The sequence below is a fragment of the Gossypium raimondii genome, chromosome 11 (genome assembly GCF_025698545.1).
Source record: "Gossypium raimondii isolate GPD5lz chromosome 11, ASM2569854v1, whole genome shotgun sequence".
NCBI classification, from domain to species: domain Eukaryota; kingdom Viridiplantae; phylum Streptophyta; class Magnoliopsida; order Malvales; family Malvaceae; genus Gossypium; species Gossypium raimondii.
In genome coordinates, this window is record NC_068575.1 from 60,612,156 (window position 1) to 60,631,096 (window position 18,941).

At 30.6% G+C, this 18,941-nt stretch overlaps 2 protein-coding genes and 1 long non-coding RNA gene across 3 annotated transcripts; all 3 read right to left on the bottom strand.

Annotated features, from left to right (window-relative positions):
* Window positions 1–6,829: 6,829 nt before the first annotated feature.
* On the bottom strand, window positions 6,830–7,299 carry LOC128034598 (uncharacterized). The gene is made up of 3 exons (XR_008190687.1): window positions 7,209–7,299; window positions 7,055–7,100; window positions 6,830–7,001 (listed from the first exon to the last, which is right to left on the bottom strand). It is a non-coding gene; the product is annotated as an uncharacterized LOC128034598 (long non-coding RNA).
* Window positions 7,300–7,457: 158 nt separating this feature from the next.
* LOC105802052 (NADH dehydrogenase [ubiquinone] flavoprotein 2, mitochondrial) lies at window positions 7,458–8,852 on the bottom strand. The gene is made up of 5 exons (XM_052623718.1): window positions 8,800–8,852; window positions 8,092–8,252; window positions 7,926–7,976; window positions 7,730–7,793; window positions 7,458–7,617 (listed from the first exon to the last, which is right to left on the bottom strand). Exons 1-5 carry the CDS (start codon window positions 8,850–8,852, stop codon window positions 7,458–7,460), a joined length of 489 nt encoding a protein of 162 aa, XP_052479678.1.
* A 4,283-nt stretch (window positions 8,853–13,135) lies between these two features.
* Window positions 13,136–14,700, bottom strand: LOC105802047 (myb-related protein 306). Its single transcript, XM_012633459.2, has 3 exons — window positions 14,332–14,700; window positions 14,038–14,167; window positions 13,136–13,951 (listed from the first exon to the last, which is right to left on the bottom strand). The coding sequence occupies exons 1-3, from the start codon at window positions 14,462–14,464 to the stop codon at window positions 13,342–13,344; spliced, it is 873 nt and encodes a 290-aa protein (XP_012488913.1). The 5' UTR covers window positions 14,465–14,700; the 3' UTR covers window positions 13,136–13,341.
* Window positions 14,701–18,941: the final 4,241 nt, after the last annotated feature.

The following is an 18,941-nucleotide window of genomic DNA, read 5'->3' on the forward strand; positions in this document are numbered from 1 at the left end:
AAAAAAACAGAAATATCCAAGTTGCCGTTGATGTTTAAATATTAACAACAACAAAAAGTGATGATGAAGATAGAAAATAGGGTTGATTATGATGACCAGAATTAGTGATGAAATTATGAGTAAAAAAAAGTATGAATTAAGATGGGCTGCTTGCTTTTAATTAATAGAGTGGGTCAGTGATGATGCCTTAAAGAGCAGTTCCCTATGGCCCTTGAAACTGTGGCAACAACTCCTGTCTAAGTACCTAAGATTCTAACTTAATTATTAAAACCATTGCCAGCCAGCCCACCATCTATGTATGAATCAACTACCCTTCTCTTTAGTTGTCACATCATAAATATCATTTCGTTAATTTAAACCATTCGTTCAATCGACTAATAAAAAATTCGATATTTAAAAAAAAAAATTAGTAAATAAGGGTATGTTCAATAGAAGCATATGGCACATATATTTATTTGGGGGAAATAAAAAAAGAATCTACAAAAAGGTGATAATTGAGGGTAAAGGCAGGTTGGGCCACATAAGGGGAGACTGAAAATGGTGAAAAAAAGGTTTATATGATTGGTGGGGTGGGTACATGGTCCTCTCAATAGAGGAAATTTGTTTTGGACAAAACAAGAAAATGGGGCCAATTTTTAGCCCATCACTAAAATCCCAAATGTCTCTCACAAAGAACAAAAGAAGACAGAACTGATTGAAGTGTGTTTGGGCCTCCACCTCAACCCCCACACTTTACATTATCCCTATGGTGGCCGATAAAGTTATCAGATTATTAAGATGGATTTTATTAAATGGTTGAGCAGTCTTATTAATTTTTGTATTATATGGATGTTGCGGATTTAGTTTTTATATTTTTGTTCCGTCATTTAATTTAATTTTGATTTAAACACTGCAGATGAATTTGTAAAATTATTGTTATTTTTTATGATATTATGTGATAAATGTATTATCTGTCTAAAGGTTGGACTAATCACCCAAGCTCAAAGACTAAACCAAAATATGAAAAGGTTTGGACAAAATGATAATGCTCGAAAATAGATTTGGACAAAAGTTTAAGACATTTTCTATTCAAGTAGAGTAAACCTAAGTTATCCTATTTTATGTAAGGACAAGCTTAGATAAAATATCAAGCCCATACTACGGGCCAAGTCGGGCTTGGACAAAGACAGTATCTAGAAACCCTTTGTCTTGATCAAAACCACAAATAATTCTATATTTGAGTTATGATTGGAATTCCAAATTTTGAAAAATAAAAAACTAAAAATAATCAACTTGCTGTATAATTGAAATCCAGTCAAATTGTTATCACCTTGATAATAATTGTGGAAAAGGATTTGCGACTAGGCCCAATATGATTAATTTCCTTTCTAACCCGCCAGGCCCAGCATCATCCTGATATTAATGAACAGACAAAACGAACACAAAGAAACCGAAATATATGTTACTCACATTCAATCAATTAATTGGCAAAAGTCATCCCTTCTTCGCTTTTGTGTTTGTTGAGGTGGTGGTGTCTTGATGCGCCAAGAGTCCTTTGGTGACCGAAGATGGGTAGAAAGTGATTAGAGAAACTGTGGAGGTTCAGTTAGGGGAAAAAGTAGAGTATTTCGAGTTACTTGGGCCCTCATGTCAAGGTTCCAGTTTATACATACGGGCTTTTCCTATTTCGAGATGTCACGCGTCATTACATGATTGGAGTGTTAACATGTAAGTGACTTATCTTAATTGGTCAATTTAGGGTGACATTATGTTGTCAACATGAATTGTTAAATTGAATAAGGTGATCACTGAATGCGGTCCACTTAATGTGGTGGCGATTGATGTGGGTAGGTTGCGAGGACTTGTTAGGTGAGATATTTGCTCGTTCGTCAAAGGGTTGAACCCATGAGATTACCCTTAGCGAGAGGTCATCACTAAGGAGTTTTAATAAGAATGGCTTAGGCAAAGTATCTGGGAGGTGTTTGGTGGTGAAGTGTAACGATATTTAACTTTTTTTATTTTAATAAGTGACAAGAGGTAAGGGTTATTTAATAATGAAAGTCATCATTGGTGTCAACTAAAGATTTGAATATAAGTTGATCGAATCTTAGCTCTGTTGGTATTGATATTATTATCAGTGCAAAAGGATATGAGTTCAAGTGTGCTGAAGCGTGTTTATCTTCCTATTTAAGGGTTCAAAAAGGGTTATGAGTAGCTCTAGATATTATATGAAAAGAATTGAACACAACTTTCGTGGTTTGAACTATAGTTTGAGCTATTCGTAAACTTATGGGTTCTTTTTTAATATTGTATTGTATCGGTTTGTTATTTTTTATTCATGTTTGTTTTATGGTATATGTTCGAGGTTTGTAGCTTCTTCTCTTGACAATGTCATCTCTAATGTTTGAATTTACGTCTCTCCTTGAAAATGCAATATATTTTACTATTATACCTACTACTTATTTGTAGTGTGTTGGATTTTTTTAGTTTCAAACTTTTAATTAGACAAATTATTATTATTAATAATGTAATTTTGTATCTTCATTTTATTAGTAAAATTTCGTCACTAAATTTAACAAGCCAAAGAAATTGTATTTTCCCGTCGCTTCCTTTTCCATCTATACCCCAAATGAGAGAAGCATTAAAACAACGCCGCAAAAATAAACTTCTCTTGTAGCCGACAGAAATAGAAAATAAATGGTTAAAATTTGCTTCAAGTCCCTATACTCTTTATATATTTGAAATTTAGCCCCACTATTTTTATTTTCAAGAATTTAGTTCTACTTTTTGGGTTTAAAAATGCTAGTTGAATTGTTAGTATTGTTAAAATTCTTATATTAAATTCAAGTTCATTACAATGCTATTTCTTTTGTTAGGTGTTTACCAATCAAGTATTTTATTATTTCAAAATATCACACCAAATAATTTAATATAATAATTTTAATAGAATTAATAATTGGACCTAAATTTTTAAATTTAAAAAATAAAGAGATTAAATTTCAAATATACAAAAAAATATAGGGAATTAGAACATATTTTAACCAAAACAAAACAACACTAGAAATTTTTCTAATACAATTTTTAAATTACTCATAATCCTCCAAATCCTTGAATCGAAGGATAAAACGTACTTGAATTACGTCCTCTTAAATATTGCGACAACTGCATCAATTGAACCAAAACTCAATCCAGATACCATACCAAACAAGTTAATTAAAGGTGAAGCTTTTAAGTGTTAAAAAACTTCCAAGCCCACCTTTTTGTGTTGCATGTGAATATATGGAGTATAGTTCGAGAGAGAAAATATTAAGCATGGCCCGTTATGAAGCAAGCACTAGATTCGAGAATTATTCAAAGTAGGAACATAAATGGGCTTTCATGAGGCGGCCACCTTAATCTATCACTTTTTTATGGGTAAGTTATTTGAGTTTAACTCAAAAATTTAAATTTGATTCTATAATTATAAATGTTAAATATTTTTAATTTCACTTCTAATGTATATTATAATTTTTTTATATTACGAAATTATATTATTGTGTTTAATATATATTATTAATCCTAAATTTAATTATTAAACCAAGATTGAATTTGAACTTAATTAAATACGAATTTAATCGAACTCAAACTCGAAAAATTTTGCTTAACTACACTTAATGTGAAATATAGATGTTTGTATTGAAGAAGGAAGAAACAAAAAAGTAAAATAAAAAAAAGTCAAAGCATTCACATGTATTGCATTGAAGAGTTAATTTTCCATATTTCCAATGTTATCTTGGATTTTTGCTCATGCCACACCTATTTCGTTCCCTGTCTTGGCCCATTCGCTGCATCACTTGGTTTCTACTCTCAACTTCCTTCTTATCTTATCAAATAAAATATTGCTATTGTTGAAGGGATAAAAATATTATCTCTCATTTATCTAATTGTTAACATGTTGTTTTAAATGTTTTAACTAATTTCATTGGTCCGACTTTTTTTTATTGAATAGAGACAATTATTATCCCTGACGAAAATTCAAAAAAAGACGACATCAATTTCACATGAGTTTCAATAAAAATCCGATAACATTATCTATTTTTAGGGACCAAATTTGATGAATCGAAGTCAGATTACATCAATCGAGCCGTTAGATGAAGCTTAATCTAATGATATTGGATGTTCACTCTAAAAACCCATGTCGTGAGGAAAAATAACATGGACAGCTCCGTCTTATTTTATTAAAAATCTAACATAATCTTGAATTATAAAGCTTAATTAAGATTGGGTTGTTAAGAAGTGAAAAGAGTTTTTAAAAAAAGAAGAAGTAATTACATTATATTTTCAATAAAATATTAATTATTGTTGACTTAAAAGGAGTGTTTATGTTGACTTATCCTTCGCATCGTTTAACAACTCATGAAGGGTATGTCATGATTGCTTTAATTAGGATTCAACCTCGTAATCAAGGATGATTTTGTCATTTTAAAAAATGAATAACATTACATGGCATTTGAATATCCAGTCCATTTCGTTGAGCTAAGTCAAAAGGTGTATTATTTTTGATAGTGATATTATTAGTTGTTTTTTAAAAAATATTTTATTGCTAAATGTAATTATAAAAGGAAATAAAATTGATCAAAGAAGAAAAGGAATTTGTTTAAAATATCAAATAAGTAAAATTTTAAAAATTATAATCTTGTTTTAATTACTAAGAACTGATATTGACCAATATTGGTGGATACAAATAATCATCTGATTAGCATCAAAGTCAAAGTAATGTCATATTAATACCATTTTATTCTGACCAATTATAGACCTTGTTTGAAAATCCAACATAGTATTTTTTTTCTTTCAAATGAATATAATATCTATATAATTAAGTTTTTATTGAATCGGTGTTTAAACATGAATCTCATTTTCGATTCATAATTTTCTACCCACCTCTTTATTTTTCTCACACTCAAAATAAAATATTCTATAAAAAACGAAAATGAAATGATGTTTGTATTCGATTCTATGTCTATTTGTGCTCTATCTTTATTTTATTTTATTTTGTAGTTACTCAAATATATCACTCTCTCTCTCTATATATATATATATTTGTAATTGTATTCTACTTGTGATTGTACTATATTCATATAAGTAAACCCTCTCCTTTAAAAATATTATACATAAAATTAAAAAAAAATGATAATATATATTTGGTTAAAGGTGATTTGCAGTAATTTGATATGTCAAATGAAGCTCTCTCGAACACTTTATGAGTTTGTTCTCAAGCGATTTACGAGTCTTTTCAACATTTTTTATTGATTTTTAGTCTTTAGTATTAATGATAATTTTTCTGACGTTTTAATTTTTTTGAGACTCAAATTCGCAAAATTATGTCATCAGAGGCCTAATGGTTGATTTGAGTGTGTGTAGGGAGATGACTATAGCCAAACGTTAAGGAAAACATCACTATTGTGGGTGTCACGTACTAGGTGTGATGTGTTGCAACACCGAGTCCCAATATCTCGACTACAAGCCTTCAAGATCGCAACTCCAAGTTGATGGTTGAAGTGAAGGAGCCCAAGGCCATTGTCAAAGATGTCGCGACACCAACTAGCCTGTGTTGCGACATCAAGAACCCCCAAGCTAAGAATGTGCCTAATGCGGAGGATGTCGTGACACCAAAGCTTACAGCATGTTTGGTTGGCTATAATGGAATAGAGACGTAATGGAATACATGCGTAATGGAATAGAGGCGTAATAGGTAATCATTTGTTTGGTTGAATGTAATGGAATAGAGGCGTAATGGTATTCTTGTGTTTGGTTGAATGGAATAGAGGTGTAATAGAAAAAGGAAAAAAAACTAAAATGACTAGAATACCCTTAGCAGAAATTTTTTTAGATAGATGATTATTGTTATTGTTATTAAATTTTAATAAGCTTATTAATATAAATAATATATAATTCAATAAAAATATATAATTTAACAAAATATATGAATTTACTAAAATCATAATACATAATACTATAAAATATAATTTAAAATAATTATTATTAAATATAATTTAATAAAATATATAATTCCCCACACTATTTGGAGATACAGGATCTAAAGCAATTAATTGTTTGACTAATCAAGGACTGATTTTGTTTAGCCATAAAATACATCAATATATATATTTATGTAATGAGAGTTTTCATTTACATCCGAGTAAAGTTATTTTAATTTTATATTTCAACTAACTTAACATTTTATCTCCTATATTCTTTTGGAATATTAATTTTATATCAACCTTATACCATTCTTCTATATCATTTTGATTAAATTTAAGCTTAAATCTTATAAAAATAACATGTTTTAATAATAAAATAAAACAAATTTATTTTATTAAATTCCATAAGTTCAACTTAGTAAACTGTGCTTCTTTTAAAACGAAAAAGGAAAGCACGTTATGATATAATTTGATTTAATAAAATTAGTCAATACCCAAACTTTACAATTTAATCATTTGTGTCCTATACTTTAAGCAAATATTCTCTCCACTGAAGGTGTAGTAGATCACTTCATGCAAGACAACAAATCAAAAAGCAATTATATAAAGTACAAGCTTATCAGTATAAGGCCAAGCCAAGGAACCAATTTCTATTTTTCCTTCATTAAGCTTATCAGTATATGGATCCATCAATACACAAACACTTGTACAACCAAAAGTCCCATATAGGAAATGGCACATTTTTCCCTTGAACTAAAAGTAGCTACTAATGCTCAAGCACACAAGAATACACAAGCTATTACTTTAGTGCATGCGCACAAGCACACCCCCTTGGGTACATTCACATTTAAGAGGATAATATATACTAATAAACCAATACCAAATAAAAATTTACAATAAATTCATGCCAATTTCCCCTTCAAGAACTTAACAACAGCAAAACAAAATAGCTCTAACAAACAAGTTCCAAGCAGAACACAATAATTATCTCATCAAATATACCTTTGAATTGGAGATATACTCTCTGATAATATACCAAAGCTGAGCATTTGTATCCATCAACTGTAAATTACACAGAAAAGAGGCAAAACGGCCATGAGTTTCATGATGTACACCAAGAATTGGAAACCACTCTCAGTTAATCTTGGAGCTTTTTTATCTCTGTAAAAATAGACATAAATACATCATGACACCAATCGTGAGATATAGAACCCTCAATATCTATTGCATAAAAGAAATGAAGCTAAAGTTCATGGCAGGATATAGCACCTCTGACGCAAAAGACCACGCTGAAAAATTCTCATCATGGAAGAGCTGAAGCTCGTTGATTTTTCAGCTTGTCCTGAACTTATAAGTTGCAAAGAAGAAACACCGCTTAACAAAGTGAAGTAAGAAGCGACTCAAACATTAAAACTAAGCAGTTGAGCAAATTCAAAACTAATTGCATAATTCGCATCACATACACTACCATTAAGAACATAAATTATGCCAATGAATCGATGAAAAAATAGGTGAAAGTCACACCTCCCATTGCTCATGTGCATAGGCATCGAGCTCCTCGAGGTTGGAAGCCTTGCAGTAACACTTTGAGGCATCAGTTCTCTTGGCAAAATCCCACGCAACTATCTCAACTATCTCAACAACTCGTTGAGTAGTAACATCTTCTGCATTGTTTAAATATGGCAATGCACATATTAAAATTCGATGGGTTATCAATTGAGCACCTTTGCCTAGTTATGGTTAATCGGGCAAGTTGAAAAGAACTCTCTGAAACCCACATAATAATTATCGTATATCCTTGAGATCCATTGGTGTAATCAAGAATCGCAATCATAGGAGCATTTACACAACATCCTGCAGAAAACATTTACAAAGTCATTAAATTTGTGAGAGTGATTAAGGAAAAAAAAGGTTAGCATAAATAGATTTTCTAATAAAATTTGGCATTATAGAGAAAAAAAGAAGTAAACATGTAAAGGGAAAAACTTACCATACATTCCATTTCTCCAACAGAGAATAAACCGTCCTTTGTTACCTCTGAATGATAAAAACAATAGATACTTCATATTCAATACAATCTAAAACTTCAAACTCTGACATGAGTTTTACGTGATATGTGTATAACTGCAAGCAATATGTTTACAACACTTACCATTGCGCTCAACCCCCAAGTATTTCAATAAGGCTCCTTCAATTTCTCCTGAACCACATATCATACATGGTGTTGTGCCACAAACCAAGAAAAAATAGAGCAAGAAAGCAACGATGGAATCAAATCTAAAATACCTTTGGGAGATGTTTCTCCTTGAAGATCTTCAACATGAGATTAACTTCACTGGTTTATCCTTCAAAAACAAACAAAAACCCTAATAAACCAATATCAATGTGAGCAATAGCACTTCCAGTGAGGGAGAGACCTGGGCATGAAAAAAAAAAGGGAGAAGGTTGGAAGGAAATGGGAAGAAGAAAGAAAAAAGAAGAAGATGTTTCAGACGTATTGCACCCTCATCTAAACCAACTCCATAAAACAAGAAGAAGAAGCAGAAATCAATGGAAGGGAAAGGGAAATTACCTAATCAGCGTTTGAGGCAAAAATTGATGGAAGAAGCAGAAATTGACGAGGGCAGAGAATGGAATAGAAAAAAAGAATAGGGAAGGAATCCCTAATCGGTGTTTGAGGCAGGGAATGGCTATTACAGCCAAGAGAGGTAATAGATCCGTAACCGAATATGGCCGTAATAGCATTACGGGCAACCAAACATATGAATAGGTAGGGCCCACGTAATAGGGATGTAATGGCTAATGCGGAGGATGTCGTGACACCAAAGCTTGAGTGTCATGCATTATCATTGTCATTCACCTTATTGTCAATCTGTATTGGGTATGATCCTTGGAATGCTCCAAGTGTTCCATTGTAACACTTACAAGTTTTACAATTGATCTGTAACACTTATAGTCAAGCCACTTTAATTTTTTTACATTTTGTGCTAATTCTCTGCTCGGCGTTCCTATGTCATGGCATGGCCAAAAGGTATGGTATTTAATATAAAACTATTCTCATTAATTATAAATAGTTTTAAGGATAAATATCAAAATTATAAATGAACTTTGATTCACTCTGCAACAGTATCATACATGAACTTCAACTTTGTACAATTTTATATATGAAATTTTGATTTGATTCAATTTCACAAATCACTAATAACATTATCGAATTAACACTATTTTATGTTGATATATTGTATATACAAACAATTATATTACTCGATATGAAAATAAATGTATGTATTCATTTCTTTAAATGTGTACAATTGAATACGAAATCAAAGTTTCATATATACATATGAATCACAATTCAAGTTTCACGTGTATAATTTCACCAAATCAAAGTTCATGTATAAATTTAATATTTATCCCATAATTTTATAAAATATAGATATAAAATATATATTTTTTATTTTTTAGGTAATAATTTTTATTTGTTTAACTCTACTTTTAACCGAATAAATTAATATATTTACCGGAATTGATATTCAAGTTTATTCATAGGATTAAATTATATATCAATTTTGAATTCAAGGGTCGATTTCGATTTTAATAAGTGACGCAATGGAGTTGTTAGGTCGAACCTGCTTTCCTCCCCCAAAATGTAATAAGCAAATTAATACAATCTAATCCTGCCGACACTATATGGAAGCTTTCAGACCATTTTAGTTTAGGCTTTAGATATTATGAAATAAACCCATATTTATAAGGAAAGCATTCTTGTCATTTTTATAAAATTATATACTTTATAGAATTTTATGTGAAATTCTACCCGATCCGATCGTCGGATTCGAATATAAAATATTATATTCCGTTATCGAAGCAACTCAAAACTTAATTTTTATTAAACAATTCGAGAATATGAAATTATTACACATTTTTTATAAAAATTTTGATAACACCACCTATAGTTTTATTCAAACCCACCTACAATTAAACTTAACAAATATTTCAAAATACAAGTAAAACTCTCAAATCAATTCCCAACACTTCTTCAAGCGTATATTATATTCGAGATTCATCACTTAAGTGGTATGTATAAATATATATATATATATATTATAAAGAGAGTATAATTCCATATAACATAATCAAAATACTTAAGATAAATTTCATAAGTATAAAGTTTATAAAAATTTATGTACATGCCATTAAAGTCCTAAGCAAAATAAACATCACCCACGTTGTGTTTGAGCTGAAGTTGGTGCTTCGAATACTGATGACACTTGCACACAGAAACAAGGACGGTACGCTAAGCATTGAATGCTTAATAGTGCTAATAACATATAAAATCACTACATAAAATATTAAGTAATTCACAATTTAAAAAATAATGATAAAACAATAAAATAATAATATTCAATAACATAACATTCTAGTAAATCATTTTCAATTATAAATATAAGCTAAACATTAGTGAACTCTTCTCTTCTCTTTTATTTTTTTTTCATTTAATTTCTAATTTCAAGTCAATTTTATAAATAACTTTAAAACCCCTTTTCATATTACTTACATTTTAGTTTCTCATTTTTCAAATTTAGGCATAAGATCAGATACACGAATCTGTCACCTAAGATTGCCCAACAATGATAGCTTAAAGTGTATGTCATCCCGGGTTGTCCGGAAATAATGACTATCATAGTACTCGACCCACTAGGAATTTCAGTACTATTTCTCCCACGACCTTTTGAGAATTGGGGAGTAAAAATCAATAATGTACAAACTTTAATTATATGGCATGTCAACTATATTTAAACTAATCTATCATTGATTTACGAGGAAATCTTCAAAATTACATAATTAAATCATATTTCATTATTTCAATCGAAAGACATATTTGATAGTCATATATAAATTATAACTACTAATTCAATTATTTAAATTATCAAATATTCATATATATATATATATATATATATATGTAAGTACTTCTCCCATGCTAATTAGCTTAACTAATAAAATTAAACTATTTAATGACATTATGGAATGAGTTCATGTATATTAACATAAATCGAAGTTTTCACTCATTTGGCTCGTTTTCTTTTCCTTTCGCCTTTGAAATGTCAATTTTATTTTCATCTTATGCTTGAATTTGAAGGAAAATGGTGATTTTCTTTTCTCTTCTTCCACTGACTTTCAATAATAAGAAGAAAGATGTTAATCTTTTCTTTGCATGTATTATAATATTACTTAATAAAATATTAAATAAATATTATTTAATAAAATGTCATTTAAAAGATAGATTTTTTAAAAGTAATGGTAAAATTATTATCAAGTCATTTCCATCAAGATAAAATGGAATAATTGCTATTTACCCCTGCTTTATACTTTATTCACTTTAGTCTCTAATTTTTGGGGTTTCTAGTCTATTCCAAATATCTCGACTAATAATTTTCTACATTTCTATGTCTAACGATTTTTCTAAAATGATTACAATTTCTTATACAATCAGTTATTTATAAATCATTTATTCAATAACTTTCATCATAATTATTATTTTATTAATTCTACTTATAATCCGATATTAATGTGGGTGTTACATGTTAATAAATGTAATGTGACATCTATAGAGATGTTATTAATTTTTCAACAAGAACTGAGCGGAAATGGATTAAGCAATCCTCGGGTGAGCACACTCTAGCTTGGTTGTTATAGTATATTTAAGTGAGAATTAGACTTGTCCATGGGCCGGGCCGGGCCCGGGAAAAATATTCTGCCCGCCTCCTAGGCCCGGGCCCGGCCCGGCCCGAAATATGGGCATGAAATTTTGCCCAGGCCCAGCTCGGGAAAAATATCATAAGCCCGAGCCCGGCTCGGCCCTGCCCATTTTTAAAATAAACGTTAAAAATTTATTTTAAAAATAAAAAATTTATTTTAAAAGTATTTTAAAATTAAAAAATAAAAATATATATTTATTATATTCGGGCCGGGCCAGGCCAAAAAATTGTGCCCGAGGCCCGGCCCATTTTTTAAACGGGCCTCGTTTTTTTGCCCAAGCCCATATTTCGGGCCTATATTTTTACCCAAACCCTCCCATATTTCGGGCGGACCGTCAGGCCGGGCCGGGCCGCCCGGCCCATGGACAGGTCTAGTGAGAATATATATATATATTTTGGCAATTAAGTTTACTTCTGTATTTATATTTTTTTTCACTTTGATCGTTGAACTTAGCAATTAGATCTATTTTGGTCTCTATATTTGGATTTTATCAAGATTTGATGATATGGTCAATGTTATTGGAATAGGACTTGATCAGATAGATCGAGAACTGATCGATATAATGATCCGAACAAAAGGATCAATTGAAACAATTGACTCAAAAACCACTTGAAATTGGTAAAAATAGGAAATCGAGACAATAAAACGATAGTTGAATGGTTGAATCAGTTTTTTTATTTTAAATATTTTTTAGACTTTTATGAATTTTTAATTATTTATTTAATTATTGTTGGTCTAGCGGTGGACTGACCAGTTCAACCATCAGTCCAGTTAACGCGACATTATGATATTGCACCACATCATAACCTAGAAATTGATATTGATTTTTAAATTTCCAAGTGCTGATGTGGCATAATCTTAGAGTGCCACATCATCAAACTTTTATATTCTTTAAGTTCATGGATCAAAATGACTCCATTTGTCAAGTTCAGGTGCTAAAGTGGACTACTTATCAGATTTAAAAAAAAGAGAAGTATAAAATAAGAAAGGTTAATAATTTCATGTGTGTTTTATCGTTCATTAATATATTTTTTAGAATTCGTGACAATATCAATTTTTAAATTTAAATTTAAAATCTGGTTTTAAAAATACAATTTAATTACTATTATGGTACTTAATTAATGTTATGGATTAAAAACTCCAAAGGAACGTCCACACATTTGGATTGTAACGTATCAGTTAAAAACTCCAAAAAGTAACGTCCATTGTTTGTCATTATGCATCTCTTATTTACTTAGGAGAAGTGAAGTGAATGAAGCCAATTACCAACAAATTCATTCAATTTTACGGGGTCCCTTGCGAAAGAGGGTCTCTCTTGTTTTAATAACCAGTCAATCCCTTTTTCTAATCAATCAATCCGATTGAAATAACAGATGAGATTTGCACCACAAATTAAGGTCCAACAACAACAAAGGAATTTCGAGTTACATATATAATACGATAAGAGATGTTTCTAATTTATTAGGATATCCTGTAGATATATATAGTGTACTATATATTAGTTTTACTTAATATACACTTCTTCATGTCCTTCCTACAGCATGCTGTCCTGTTTGTTACCTTTCGGCTTAATTATAAATATAGACTGAAAACCCAAACAAAGAACCCTAATTAAAGTAACTGAAACTGATGATTATTTTCAGAACAGCACATCATCCAACAGCCATTTCTCTATCAAAGTAAGAGGAATTTGATCCCCCATATTGGGCTTACTTTCCACTTGGAAAACGACGCTGTTTTCAGATTCATGTGAGACATCATTATCTGAACAAGTACTGCAAGAGTTGAAGCTGAAGAATGAGTCCAAACCCTTGTCGCTCAATGCCCCTTCATCATTAGAGTTGAAGGAACTCCGGGTCATAGTTTCGGCCGAGTTCGTGGTGGCGGTGGCGGAAGCCGGTTTGGGTGTGTTTTTCATCCAGTTTTGGAGCAACCGGGATATGTTGTCGGCACTGGAAGCGTAAGTGGGTGGTTGATGAGGCTGAGCTGAGTTTAAGAGATCATTGAAGTCGTTTAAACCAGTTGAAGGGTTTTGTTTACGAAGAGATAATGCCTCGGTGAGTGCTTGTTTAGCCATCCGGATATCTGTTTGAAGCCTTCTTTCCCATTGACCCTTAGGGACCGATTGACAATAAGAAACCCCATCTTGATTTTGACCCTTTTTCAGCTTCTTTTTCAAATGGGTGTTCCAATAGTTTTTTATATCATTATCTGTTCTTTGAGGGAGGTAAGAAGCTATGGCTGCCCATCTGCACACCCCCCCCAAAAAAAGCACAACTTCAATAAAATCACCATCGTGTAAAGAGAAAGAGAGATGATGATTATGATTATTTACCTATTGCCTAAAAGAGCTTGGAGATGGATAATGGTCTTCTCTTCTTCTTCAGTGAAGTTACCGCGTTTAATACCAGGCCTGAGATAGTTAGTCCATCGAAGCCTGCAACTCTTGCTACATCTAAGCAAGCCTGAAAAAAAAAACAAAAATGAAAAGGAACCAATATGAATTAACGTAGGAAAAGAAAAGATGCCTTGTATATTTATTGCATCTCTTTAATGAACACAACTAACCCAAAAAAAAAGTTGAAAAAAAAAGCACCCAAAAGTAAAATTTTAAAAGAAAAAGGGGTACCTGTATTAGTAGGAACTGATCTCCAATTTCCTGGACCATGTTCTTGAATATAAGACACGAGTATGATATCTTCTTCAGGTGTCCAGGGACCTTTTTTCACACCGATTTTGTCACAGCAAGGTGGTCTACCCATGTTTGTTACTTGTTCACTGATTTTCTATAGATGATGATCGAAGTTGATGATGAAGGAGAAGATTTGGTTCTAAGTTTAACAAAAGAAGGGTTGTTGGATTTAATATTGAAGTTGAGTATAGAGTTTGAAATCTCGTATAGAGAGACGATTAGTCTCGAAAGGGCAAGGGTTCGGGTATATGTGTATGCCATATATATAAAGAAAAGGATGTGAGAGAGGAAAGGAGGTGTTTTAGGCTGACCTGAGTGATGAGGTTCATGGGGGGATATGCAAATCCAAAATGAGTCAAAACAGACAGCAAAGCTGCATTTACTCGTTCTTTGCCGAAAGTCAGATATGCTTAAACACACTCGCGGTGTTAGTAAGTCTCAATTATTTCGTAATTCAACTAAATTAAATTTAAAAAAGTTCAGGTTTGTAAATTTGTATTTAATTCTTTTTATTTAATTGATGTTTAAACTTCAAATTTGTAAGTTAATTTGTACTTATTTTAAGTATTTGATTAATATCGTCAAAATATACTAACATGATACTAACAACCAGTAATTAATCATCTGCATTTTGTAGACCTATTAAAAGGGTAGATATTAGCCACAATTAAATTTTAAAATTACTCCATATCTAAAGTAAATATCAAACACTCGACCAGATAAGAATAATTCTTGTCATCTCATCTAACTCACATATTTTGTTGGTTTTCTATTTTTACCTTTCAAAATCGTGCGGCATTCATTGTAGGGGTTACTTAAAAGAGTTGGAGGTTTGGCACCGAAAACAACCCTAATTTTTAACTCTCTTATTATTTGTTTTACCCTCTTCAATGGCTTATTTCATGAATAAGTAAATGTGTAGTTACTCTGGTGTAAGTTATTGTTTTACCCATTTGCATTTCATGGGAAAATACAAATGAGAAAACATCATTGACTATACTCTCAAAATAACGTACTTAGGTATGTGTGCATCGATGGGAAAGGAAACCTAAGCTCTTTAACTAAAAAAAATTATACTTCTTATTTTGTATGTGATTCTATTAAGAGTTTGGGTAAGCAATAAATTGACTAATATATATGAACTGTGATCAAATTAAGGGTTTCATGATTTTTAATTCTCATAATTTTGAATTTTAAAATTTTAGTATGGAGTAAACGATAACAATTAAATTTATTTATAAAATTTTATGTGGTAAATATGATATCACATGTCTAATATCATGTTAGATTTATTTTTACATATTATTCACCAAAAAAGTTAATGAATGGATTTAAAATTAAAAATATAAAATTAAAAATGATTCAATTAGAAATCATGAACTAAATTTATTTTTACAAATTTTGAAAATAATTATTGATTTTTTAAATTTTTCGAATTTATTTATTTATTTAAAATTATTGGAAAAGCAACTACCAAAAATTTAATTTTTATGAGCTTTAAAACCAACATAGAAAATACCTAAATTCCAAGTAATCACCTCTAATATACATATTAAATAATAAAGGCGTATTAAAAAATAGTAATGGCGAAGCATGTTACCCATTATTTATTACTCATGTTCTTACTTATATACGGATCTAACAGCCTTGGTTTTATTACTTAATTGCATGGCGAAATAACTTTACTAAACGAATTTTAACATTTATTTCCATAAATATAAATTATTTTTCCTATCGAAGAATAATTCACGAGAGAAAATGTCGTCGACTTTCAAGGTCAATATGCAATAACACGGCCCCAAATATTTTAAAAAAATATATATTTTATTATAAGTTCTGATCCTATCCGTTCCTTTCGACACAATGTCGGCAACAATTTTTTTATAAATTAATAAAAACATGTACATAATTAAATTTGAACTAAGAACACCGTCGATTTTAAACCTTCAACTTTATCATTTGAGTTTTACATAAAAATTTTCACCCACATTATAAGTGTATTGTAATCTATGTCAAGTAAAATAATATTTATATTTTTTTATAATTTGTTTTGTGCATTATAGCTTAAAAGTTTAAGATTACAGGGTTATTTATCCCCTAATTTGTAAATTTCACTCTTCAGTGGTTCACACTTTTAAAGTGAACATGTTAAAACTATAATTAGTACGGTAAATTTGTTATCATTATAATGTCAGAAGAGAGGGAGGAGGATGTCAATATTATCCAAGGACTACATAAGAATTTTAACCCTTACTACAAACAAGTATTAGCTTGTTAAAATTAATAAAGTTATGAACCCTTTGTGTTGACTTATTAATTAAGGTGTTCACTATTTCAGGTTTGGTCTGGGTCCAAGTCGTACTAATCATGTTGTTGTTAGGGCTATTTGTAAGAAAAGAGGTAATTTGAAATCAAAGAAATAAAGCAACATGCAAAATGCATGCCCTACACATTTATTATAAGAGATAAGAAAGGAAGAGTAAGAAATCAGTTTTCCAAGTTCCAATAGGCAATAGCTTAATTATATATTATTTATAATAATGACAGCAATTTAATAATAATATAATATTCATTTTTATTTGTTGTTGAAAGAGTCAGACCCATTACTACCCCATCAAGAAAAGAAAGAAAGAAAGTCAGATTCGATGAATTAGCAATAAAGGAATATGCGAGTGATCATCATGCCATTCCCAATTCCTCTCGCTCCATGAGGAATATATTTTAAATTAATTTCATTTTTAAGAATTTTCGATTTTCAGTGGAGGCTTCCTCCCATCTCCGTTGGTAGTAGAGGTGCTATGGGCCGGGCGGCCCGGTCCGGCCCGACGGTCCGCCCGAAATATGGGAGGGTTTGGGTAAAAATATAGGCCCGAAATATGGGCTTGGGCAAAAAAACGAGGCCCGATTAAAAAACGGGCCGGGCCTCGGGCACAACTTTTTTGGCCCGGCCCGAATATAATAAGTATTTTTATTATTTATTATTTTTTTTAATTTTAAAATACTTTTTTTAAATTTTTTAAATTTTAAAATTTTTTTAAAATACTTTTTTAATTTTTTTTAATTTTAAAATATTTTTAAAATACTTTTTTTATTTTTGTTTTAATTTTTAAAATAAATTTTTGGTATTTATTTAAAAAACGGGCCGGGCCCGAGCTTATGATTTTTTTCCGGGCCGGGCCTGGGCAAAATTCTATGCCCATATTTCGGGCCTGGCCGAATTTTTTATGGGCCCGACCCGGCCCATGAGCACCTCTAGTTAGTAGTCTTGAAGGGTCTTACAAGTTATATCTCTATTAATTAATACGTACATTTTTCATGAATCCTTCAAGGTTCTTGGTCTATGTAGGAAATAAAATTTTACCGAAAATAATACAACCATTCTTAAATAGTATGATCAATTGTCTGGCTGACAATGTTTCAAAAACTTCTCTCGACAGTGTTTTTTTTAACAACGACAATTGAATATCTCCTCTTTTTCAATTAATATCGTCATATATTGAAAATAACATGTGTATTATAATTATCGGTGAAAATTCCATTTTAAGGTCACGGGCGAAGCCAAGAAAAAAATTTAAGGGAATCAAAATTAAATTTTAATTTTTAAAGGTCTATATCTTTATAATTTTTAAAGAATTAAATTAAATTTTTGTAGAAGAGTATCTTTACTAATTTAAAATTTTAAATTTTTTAAAAGGTCTAAATAGACAATTTTCTATTTTAAGGAGGCGAGGTTAGGTGCTGTCAGCCCCTAGGCCACTGCTTAAGCTTGATTAAAAATCCAAATTAATGTCTACTGTTGGTAATTAATGGCCAAAAAAGAAGTTGGTAACTATCATTATAATTCAATTGTGTAACACAGAGAAAAAGAAATCACCGTTTACTATCCACTTGAAGTCTTATACTTAATGCATTTGTTTTTTCATTGAATTAAAAAGAAAACAATGCTTTTCTAAACTAATTAATATTTTTTTAAAAGAATAATTATTTAATACGCGATTGAAATTTTTAAAATATAAACATAATAACTGTGAGAAAATTTCAGCCCATTTATTTATGTACCAAATAATAAAAATAATTAATGTTATTAGTAATACTTTTTATAGAAAACCTAGGTATAGGTGGTTTTTTTTATAAGATGACAGACTTAAGCGATTACATTAGATAAAACCATAATTAAGAGGAAATAAACATGTTGTGATCTCTTCCCAACAAGTTCATGACCGAAGTCGGTGGGGATCTAAATAAACGTAGCACATTTAGTCATGTGACCAACAATACCATTAAGAGTTTTCGGGATATATCGGATACGAATCTCTCATTTCTGACGCAAAACTTGATGTAAGAGCCGCAGTTCCACTAAACTACCACTAGCTCCTCTAACAGAAGCAATTCAACCAACAAAGCATTATCATACTCAACTTCAACTTTCCAAAACCCTTTATCCTAAGCTAAGAATAATCCTTCCAACATCGCTCTTGTTTCAACTTTAAAGACTAACTCGTTATCGAAACTCATATATGTATTCAGTCGTTTATCACTTTGAAAAG